Genomic DNA, 10,638 nt, shown 5'->3' with positions numbered 1-10,638 from the left:
ACTTTCTCCATCCATCACAAAGCTGGCAAATCTGTCTGAAATCCTTGCTTTTAGGAAAACTGACTTTCACAAGCTCAAGAGGTTGGTTGTTGAAGCCCTGAGAAACCATGATCTGACAGGGAGGGGAGTCTATGATGAGTGGTCGCTTTTAAGGACATGATCTTACAAGCACCAGGGAAGTCCCTTCCAGCCCATATGAAAGATAGGAAAAGGCCTGGGAGATTCCCTTGGCTCAATAGGGAACTCATGAACCTCCTGAATCTGAAAAGAGAAGCTTATAAGGGATGGAAGTTGGGAACTACCTCTAAGGAGGATTAGTTCTGTTTACCCCTTGAAAGCAAGGATTTAATTTTCTATATCTTCAGGAAGTGTTTCCGAGTATTGTAGTAAAGAGTACGTATGGATGCTTAATACATCCCAGACAGAGGCAGTGTCTAAGATGCACCACTCCATGCTTCCAATTACCTAGCTTAGGTTATTCTCCTATCAACATATATTGTCTGTTATACAACCTATTCTCAGCAACAAACCTTTTTCATAAAGTGTATAATAGGGTTGTCAAGCCGGTGACTCAAGCAGTCAATTGATTGCATATTGTTTGACTGGTCAAAGATTATAGCAATTAAAAAAAAGCCAACCTACTATTATTTTGTAGTTTTCCTGACAGATATATGATTTTTTATAGTTTTTTGACACATTTCTTAATGGAAAAATTGTGCCTTTTCTGTGTATTATTTGCACCTACTGGCAATTATTTTTTACAATTTTCAACTGATATTTGACTGGCCAATTGACCGAACTTTATATGACTGGTCAAATACCCAACCCTACCATAAAATGGTACTAGGTACCTAACTTAGAGCTTCAGATTCCACTACAGGGCCCAGACACCAGGCAATGAAACATTTGGCTTTGTCACTGCTAAGTTTCTAAGATCTAAGATTTAAAACCTAGGACTCATTAAAAGTAATGGTATTTAGTTAATGATGTGACTTAGATTTCTGAGCACATGTATGTTTTTGACAATTTTATCCTTCTTCTGTTTGGATATATTATTTTCCAGTGCCTTATCCTGGCAAATTTAATGCTAGACTCTCCTTAGGCAGTGTTGATTATAGGCAAGAAATGCACTTTATTATTTTTTTTAAAGTAGAGGTATTTAAAAAGTAAAAGTAATATTAAATAGAACTAAAATTCCAGATGAATTTTAAGAACTTTTTCACTATGCAGGTGGTCAAGCATTGGAACAGTAGAAATACTAGTCAGCTAGCTGACTGTATGTACTTTACTCCATATGTTACAGTTATGAGAAAAGTTCCTTTAACCTTTTAAAATGTTTTATTTGTTCAATCATGTTCTTTTGTGTAAAGATTTCTTAATGCACTGAGAAATATGCATTAAGTTACGTGAATTTTGTCTTTTACAAGAAGAAACATTATTCTAGTTACGTTTTAAAATTTTATTAGGCACAATTTTTAAAGCTGACAGCAGCTGGAGTGAACATCCAGGATATATCTTTTTAAACTAATAAGCAGCAAATGTGCACTAGCATTATGATAATTATGGTGACTAGCAAAATAATTATAGAGTAAATATGCTATATTGTGTTACAGCAATACTGACGGTTTCCAAGTCAGTGGTAAGTGCATTTTTGTTTGTAGTGTTTAATCAGAAATAGCACATATTTTAAGACCTTTTTATTAAGTGTTTATAAGATATTACTTTTTAAATCTTATTTTAAGGGAAGATTGTAATTTTTTATCATGGAGAACTTAAAAGGGGTCATTAGACTAAGCAGTATATTAATGTACTTGGTTTAATGAGAACTTTCAGACAAACTGTGTTCTGGAGTTGTGGTAAGATCAGAACAGTTTTCAAGGCCAGGATAAAAAATATTCATTTCTCAAGCAATACATCTACCATGTGAAAATTATTATTTTTCACTTCTTATACAGATTTTATCACCCCAGTATCTAAGCACATGGTAGGAAACACACAACTAAATCTTTGAAGTGAAGGCAACACAAAAACCACAAGGAGATATTAGTGCAATTATGGCACTTCAGTTTACCTTCCTGCCAATCTCCTAAGCAATACTAATACTTGACATTTGGACAGAGTTGCCAGCATGCCTTTGAAGACTTCTGATAGGTATTACCATTTCTATGAGTAATTAGCAGCAAATTATCAATAACTTGTAGTCTGGGGAAGTTCAGTGAGTCACCCATAGTTACATAATGAGTCTGTGACAGAGCTGATATTAGAAATGTAGGTCTCTTGAAAATTAATACCTTACAGGTACTGAATTTCAGTTTCAACCATCAGTTTCAAATTCCTTCCAATTTCTCATCACCTTTCAACAGTTGAAAAAATCCTGGTCATACCCATTTCACTCTCCTTTTCAGCATCCACTGTCTGTCACTGTTGTGACACAGGATACTGTTAGGGGAGCTTGTTTTTATTCTTTAAAGTTGCACCTGCTTATAGAGTGGTGAATGATAGTATTTTAAAAACTTTTTAAAAAATATATTCAGCCTTATTTAAGCATTGCCCAAGTTTTGTATAGCCTCATTAACTTTTCATGTTGTTTATCAGCTGGCCTGGACTTGTTTTTGTAGAGCTCATAGTGTTTTTTATGTTACATCTTTTTTTTTTTATCACTGTGAGAAGTTCTTCTAACATAACATAACAATGGCCTTGTTACCACCTCAACTTAACTGAACTCAGCACTAAACAGCTGAATCAGAGGGATGAAATGATAGGGTATGTTAATGAAAGGTGATAAGGGAGACCAATGGACAATACCCAAAGTAAGACACCGGAAAAGTGACAAATTAAGAAGTGTGCTTGTGATAGGTCTGTTGAACAAAAGAATATGCTGACAGGATAAAATAAGGGTAGTAGGCTGACCACAGAGAGACCAATCCAAAGTCAAGGAGTCGTCAAAGTAGTGAAGTTGAAGAAAAGCATAAAAGGAGGCAGTAAGAAAGGTAAGTGCCGTCGTTGTCATCATAAATCCAGACTTCAACACCTGTCTGGACTGTCCCAGGCAACGATGCACCCTTTGCTTTCAGGAGCTGAGCGGTCATCTTTTCTGTTGAGCAAAGTAACATCTGGGATTGGATGAGATCATTGTATTGAATGTTTTTCTCTCTCTGAATATAGAAACTGCTTACTAATTAAGTTAGACTTTGATTTTAGGACACTGAGTTGTCTGTCTTCGTATTTCATGTTTCACTTAAGGATTAATTGTGCTTTAACGATCCCTAAGCACTATGTGTTTCACTGGTGCTAACAATACTGAGCAAGATGGACCTATGGTCAGACACAATGGGTGCATCTACACAAGACACTAATTGTGCAGTAGCACTGCAAGCAAAAACCATACTAACGCACTAATACACAGTAGAATTAATTTATCGTGCAGTAGTGTCACAAAAAAGTGTGCGCTGATGCAACTGTGCAGTAGCACCAATTATGGTGCATTAAGTTAGTATCTCTTATTACAGGTACTAAACTTAATGTGCTGTAATTACAGAACATTAAAGAACGTGTAGATACACCCACTAAATCGCAATTCTTATGCTCTTGACTAGGATGGCTCAAAATGTGCTAAGGTACACATATCAACTGGGGTGCTACAGTAAGAGCTGTTGGATTAGAAGATGACAGTATAAAAAATTAAAGAAGTAATTAGTGGAATATCCTTATTAAAGTACCAGCATCTTAAAGTGGGTTCACAGTAGCCAGGGTAAGTGAAAGAGAGAGAACAGGCAGAAAATGGAAAGGAAAATGGTACCAACAATGAGAAGGAGTAACAGAGAACTGTAACTAAAAACAAATAGGAGAGGGATTCAGAATTGTGACATAGGCTCTCCTTGATCCATAGCCTATTTGTGTCACTAGACAGATTTTGAATCATACGCACAGAGAATACAAGCAAACAGGGCCAGAACTATCCTCCATGCCGATTCATATTTCTTTGGGAGCATGAATTGTATATGAAAACTAGATTTTCTGGCATTTGCTGAATAGCTCTGTACATGGAACGAGACTAAAATTGTACCTATATTTAATTCCTGAATTTGCAAAAGCAGCTGGGCTAGCAAAGATAAGAAAAAACAACTGTCACCTGTAACAGGGATTTGAAATAATACAGTATTACTGATGTAGTGACAATTTTGATTGTACTTAGCTTACTAAAAGTATAAAAATGTGGAAGTTTCTCTTATTTCAGCTGGAAACAGTAATGGTTGATGTCCCTAATGAAGCAGTAAGTAATTAACACAAATGCTATTTTATCAACATTGAAAATCTATAAGAAAAAACAAAGGTCAGCAGAACCTTAAAAGAAGATATGACTTTAATTTGCTTTCACAAACATGGTCATTGACCCTTTAAATCATGAGCCAATTACAAGCATTGTAGTGCCATTACTAATTACATGCTGAGAGTGTAAATTTAAAATGGCAATTTCCATTTTCAATTCATCAGGAGAATGCAGGAAAATGAAATTGCATACTAATTAGTTCATGCATGTCAGACACCTGAAAGATAGGGGAAAAAACTGCACTCATTACAAGTGAGTTATAAGCAGAGTACTCAAACCTTTCATTTGCCAAGCTGCATATAAATAAAGAAATTAAATGACAAAGAAAATTGATAATGATGGCACAGGCAAAAATATCTAGAGGTCTGTGAATAATTATATTTTGGAGGACTTTGCCTATTATGTAACAACTTCCTTTAGAATTTACCAGACATTAAAAACTAGAATAGAGAAACAGGCTACTTTTGGGGTTCACTACACTAGATGCTAATTTGCATTCTAAAAAAAGAAAAGAAAAAGAAAATAAACATGGATTTGTTCTGCAACATGCTACATAATCTCTGTGTTAAATATTCACTTTTCTTTAAAAGGCCACCTTCGGCTGGTCTGAAGGCCCAATGATCTTTCACCCATACTGTCACAGGGGGAACCCCCTGCAGTAATCTTATGCAAGGAATGAACCAGTTCAGCTGACTCCATTGCACTGCAGTTCCATCACTCATGGTCAGGCCTGGATCCCCCAAAGCAGTCCCTTAGTAGAGTAATTTTTTGTAGACAGGGAGAAGATAAAGCAAAAAAGAGAATTGGCAAGGTTGGGGTTGAAGGTTTCTCTCAAAACCTGAAGGGAATTCAGCAAACTGTAATGTTCCTTGTCAGCAAGAGCAGAGTAGGTGTCTTACAGTGGTTCTGAATACACAGCAGGAAGCATTCTTGAGATGGTGAGAGCAATACAAAGGAAGCATGCGTGCTCAGGGCTGCTCTTAGGTGAAACTTGGTATGCACTGAGCTGAAAGCAGGGTAAACCCTGTTGGCAGAGGTCCTGAGAATAACAAGGAGGTAGTGTAGGCAAGGAGGCAAGCCCTTAGGCAGCGCTATAGTTTGGAGATGATATGGAGAAACACGTATATCCTGAGTAAGCACCAGGGGTTGGAATGCTAAAGCAAATACACAACATTTTAAAAAAGTATATTCTCTCTTATACAAGCTGTCTAGAAATGAGCCTGGGGACTCCTTCTGTTCCTTTTCTTCTCATCTCTTGCCTATTGCATGTCCTTAAGAGGGCAGATCAGTATTTGGCCCTTTACAGCTTAAAGAATGATCCAGGGCTTTGAAGCAAAGAACAAGTCACAAACTTCATGAAGTGTTATTTGCCTAAAGTTTACGTCTCTATCAAAGCAAAACCCATTTCAACAGAAGATTCAAGGGCATGCCTCCTCTACATGCATTATCTCCCTGCCAAATTTAGATTTTCTATCCCAAGGTACTTTAGCAGTAGCAATTTCCATAGAAAAGTTGAATTTATATTTCTTACAGGAGTTAGCATATTTTATTTTGTCATTTTCCCTATGCTGCAAAGTGGCTCAACTTTTTACAACAAAAGTAACTTCACTCAAGCTATAAAACAAAAATCATCCTTGGACAAAGATGAGCTTTGGAAAACATCACCCTGCCAAATGAAATATTCAGAACATTATGGCTAGGGACAGATATTACAAATCAACGGTATAAGTGATTGGAAACCAGTTCAAACCTGTAACACAAAAGAAGTTCAGGGCACCTAAACCACTTTCAAAATGGCCAAAACGTGGATGGATGTAGTATCAGACTTAACTGATTTAGGTTAACTTGGTTTATTGAACTTCTGTCCCAGATCCCCTACTTTTCAAGTTAACTCATAGTCCCCCAGCATCCCAGGGTGCTTTGCATATCCATTGTAAACCCCACTCACAGGGTGAGCAGGTTAGCCTTGTCTGCTCCAGCTGAGAAGGTAGGCATGCTGTAGCACCCTCCAGCTTCTTGTCTGAGCCATTGCAGGCATGTAGTTGCATTTCCAGAGTCAAAAGTGAATGTCTGTTCACTGGCTTATTGGTTTAATCTACACAGTTTAGACTAACCTGTAAAGACTGAATCAATTCAGTCTTGGGCTTTTTGACTGTACTTAGCCCAAGACTGAGTGAAAAGAGAGACTTACAATAGACATGCATAAGTGATCTTCATTATAGTTATTTCTAGTGCTTGAGTGATAATGAGGCAAAGCTTTTAGTTTCTAAAAAAAAACTTATATAGTTTTATGTACATACAATTTCCATTCTAAAGGTCTTTAAAAACACACACACACATAAACATAAACACAATAAACTAAAGAAAACATGGTATACCCTTTGAAGGAACAATTGAATAGGGTCCATTCCAAGACTCGGGAATGAGAAGATTTTAACAAGCATCAAAACGTCACCATTTTTTATTTCAAATACAAGGGAGAAATGGAAGGAGAAAGATACAACTTAATGATTTTTTTAAAAGTGCTCAAATACCATGGTCAGAATTGTTAAAAATGAACCGGAATGGAATAGAATAGAATATTAGTAGTACCTACTTATTAATTCTAGAGAAACTAAATATTTCAAACTGAATGCTTTGGGATAGGATTTTAAAAATAGTTTAATGTTGGCCTAACTCATTTTTTTCCCCTGGAAGCTAATAGGAATGACTACTTTGAGAACAAGCCGGTGCCAATACATGTGTAAACCCCACTCTTGAATACTAGTCATACACCCCAACTTAGAAGCTACTTGCTTAGGCTTCTCAGTTGCTTAGTGTTCTTAGTCTTTCTAAGTTATTGTCTCACTCTTCAGGAAATACTTCTGCTAAATTCACTTCCCCTTATTCTCTCCTAGTCTTTCTTAATGCATAAACTGATGAATTTGTAAACCACTTGATTTCATGAGAGGAAACTAGGGTCCACCCATCCCTAACTGGGCAGGACAGTCCCAAAATGGGAACTTCAAGTCCCAGTCCCAGGCTACATGACTCTGGGACAGCATTTGACCCAGATTCACAGCATCATGCAGGGATCTATGGGAAATGGTAAGTTTCCCTTTGCAGATTGGCAGCCTTTCAGTCTGCAAGGGGATGCTTGGGGCTGGTGGGAGTGTGGGGAGCACCACGTGCATGTGCACACCCACACACATGCATACAGTTGGGAATACAGCTGGGCAGTGTGGAAAGCAGTTACCTGCAGGTAAGTTAATGGAGGCATATCAAGGCCCCCACAGTGAGGGTGAGGTGGGGCAGGGGCTGGGGGTACTGCCCAGGCAGGGTGGTACATGGGCCTGGTGCACGGAGTGGGACCGAGCCAAAGGTGGCTTGTCAAGGGGGAATGGGGGCAGCTCCCCACCACTGCATACAACCCTTGGGGGGCATGGGCTGCACGTGTCCCCCCAGATTTGTGTGTGGGGCATGGGCAGATGTGGGCTGCCCGCTGCAGGCTCTGGGCTCCCTACCATGTTGCCCTCTGCCAGGAAACCCACACCAGCTGTGTGCCCCCTGCTCATCAGGCAGCAGCAGGGGTGATATTGGCATGGAGTGGTGCCCCCCTGGTGCTGCCAGGCAGGCAGGGTCGTATGGTGTGGGGCTCCCAGGGGAAGGGCAGCAGGACAGGATAATTTTCCACAAATAAAACCTACTTAAATTCATCCTCAAATTTCAATCCTCTCCTACTGTTATGGTTAAGAAAGCAGTGGCAGGGGTGCAGCCAGTGGGGGGACCTGTGTGCCCTGGTGCCTGCTATGCAGTGCCTATGCCCCTTGTTACCTGCCCCCTGAAGCCTCTGACTCCTGCCTATGCCCTGAAACCTCTTGTCCCCTGCTTGTCACTGAAGCTTCTGCCACCCCCATTGCCTCTGCCCTCCCCTGCAGCCTCTGCCCCCTCCTTGCCCCATTGCTTATCATCCAATGCAGCTCCAGCCCCATTCTGGCTCAGGACATGGAGCATAGGATAACTCTGGTTCCTGCCCCACCCTGGTCATTGAGCGGCATTGTGGCAGGTTGTGGCCCAGCTAAGGTTGGAGCTCCACACCATGGGCTGGAATGGGGTGGGGGCCATGTTGGATAGTAAGCAGCAAGACAACAGAGGCTGTGGGGTGGGGTGGGGGGGCAGTGCAGGCACACAAGGGGGGCTGACACTGTTGGGGATGAGGGCAGATGGTTGCTGCAAATTCAGCTAACTCTGACTCTAGGTCAGGTCCAGAGTTGGAGTTGCAGCAGCCACTTGCCTCTTCCCTCCACACCCTCAGCTTACTCAAACCCAAGACAAAGGGCATTTCCTCCCCATGTTGAATTGGGAGAAAACCTCACTTTGTATTCAAGTAAATACAGTACTAGGAAAATGGCCCCTTTCTCACGTTATCTGCAACTGGAGGCTGTAGCCCATATTATCACACATGAAGATATATTAAATAACTCTAAGTCTTGTCCAATACATGCATCATTACAAAATGAGAACTACAGAAACAGTGAGTAATCTGACACTAATCTTAATACACTATTAATTAGCACAGAGCCATAACAATTCATTTTTCATTGCTTTGCAACTTTTGCAGTCATGATATCTATAAAAAGTAAGTACCCTGGCACAGATGACTATACAATTTGCAAGACTAAAGAATCTGATTCCCAAAGTAGATATGTCTATTTGAAACTTTCATGAAACGTTTTCTTTTGGATAGAGATGAAGAATAGAGAATTTTTTATCCCAAAGATACATTTGAGCATGAAGTGAAAAGTGGATGTATTTTGACCATAACAACAGTTTCCACCATCTCCCCTATAACATATGAAACATGTTCATGCACACCTCTTGAATAGATAGACAGTGGGTAAAAATACAAAGTCTAGACCTGCTGTCTATGCTTGGGCAAAATGCCCAGTAAAGGAGGTAGAGGATTTCCCTGAATAAAAACTGGATCCATTACTTTTTTGTTTCTTCATTCATGTGTGTGTTAAAGGCCATCTATCAACAACTGCGGCTGCTATGCTGCAATGGCTAATGGACTGACGTGACATATGTGAAAAGCAGCTTCTTAGATAAGTACCTTAATAAACCTGTTTTTAGGTCTGAGAGATTCTTACGGTCACAGCAAAGAATAAGGATAGGTCTATTTTTTCCTTTAGATAAAGATGTGTATATTTTATCCACAGAGTAGCTGAAATTAGTATCCTCTTCCCAACTTAATAACCCTCTTTAGTCTAGGGTGCCTTTATGACAGTGAATAAGATGCTCACTATTAGTTTACCACTAGTCTTCATCAGTTTAAGAGATTCTGGCAATTGAATCTAAGAGAACCCCCTCCCCTTTCTGTTTTACACAGTTCCATCTGTTACCTGTATCCATGGCCATCTGTCATTTTCTGCAGCAGTCCAAGCATTCACAAGACCCTTCTTATTAAGTCTTGCATAGTACGGATACCACTTCTGGAGCCCAAAAAGAGCTCGATGTGTGGATGATGCAGTGATTTGTTGGTTTGATACAATTCCTCCTTCTATTCCCAGTGGGCCAGAACATCCTGTAAAGAGAACCATGAATAATAATGAATACAACTGGAATGCTTAATTATTCAGAGAGTGATGAGTGACCATGCCTAGAAAAATTCAGATTAATGGATCCAGGCTACCATTGATCAAAATATATTACTACAAGTGATTTAAAGCAACTGAACAGTATTTTATTAGGAATAGAAAGAAGCAAATAACAAAGAATTCTTCTTTAAAAACTAACCAATTAGATGGAGTTCATTTCCCTTATAGGGTCTGTCTTCCATAAACATTTGAAAGTTTGTTTTATGAATGCAAATATTCAAAAATGTAAATCCTGCAACTGAGCACTGAAATATTTACTAAAAGCACATTTCAATTTTTATAATTATTGTAAAAGTCCCATCTTGCAATTCGTGCTACTTAGTTTCCTGGTCAAGATGCTGCAAATTGTAATTGAGTATATAATTAGAAATGTATTTTATGTTGGCTAGTTACATTACTGGTAATAATTCTGTATGGATACTGTCAATGAAAATTATTAGATTTGTGTGCTGCCAGTACAGGAGAGTCGATCCTGACATGTGCAGACAGCCTAGGCTGCATGCCCTCTGCTCGACCCCTGGGCCTGTCAGTCATCCGTGACCTACTTTTCAGCTTCGCACATGCTCAGTTGCCCACAAAACCTGACCAGGCGCATGCTCAGTCTTTCTGCAGCATGACATAATCTGACTAGAAATTTCTTTGCAGGATAGGATCTGATTGGCCACTAAAATT

General features: G+C 39.3%; 1 protein-coding gene across 1 annotated transcript in view; it reads right to left on the bottom strand.

Annotated features, from left to right (window-relative positions):
* EDIL3 (EGF like repeats and discoidin domains 3) overlaps positions 1-10,638 on the bottom strand; it is a 430,122-nt gene that overhangs the window by 167,716 nt on the left and 251,768 nt on the right. Inside the window, exon 7 of the mRNA XM_019518185.1 lies at positions 9,712-9,893. Within this exon, the coding sequence (XP_019373730.1) occupies positions 9,712-9,893 (182 nt within the window). The remainder of the gene's footprint in view (positions 1-9,711; positions 9,894-10,638) is intronic.

Source organism: Gavialis gangeticus, unplaced genomic scaffold (genome assembly GCF_001723915.1).
Source record: "Gavialis gangeticus isolate Ggan-Ray unplaced genomic scaffold, GavGan_comp1, whole genome shotgun sequence".
NCBI lineage: Eukaryota > Metazoa > Chordata > Crocodylia > Gavialidae > Gavialis > Gavialis gangeticus.
The sequence above is the reverse complement of the archived record's forward strand: the minus strand, read 5'-3'. Positions and strand labels throughout refer to the sequence as shown.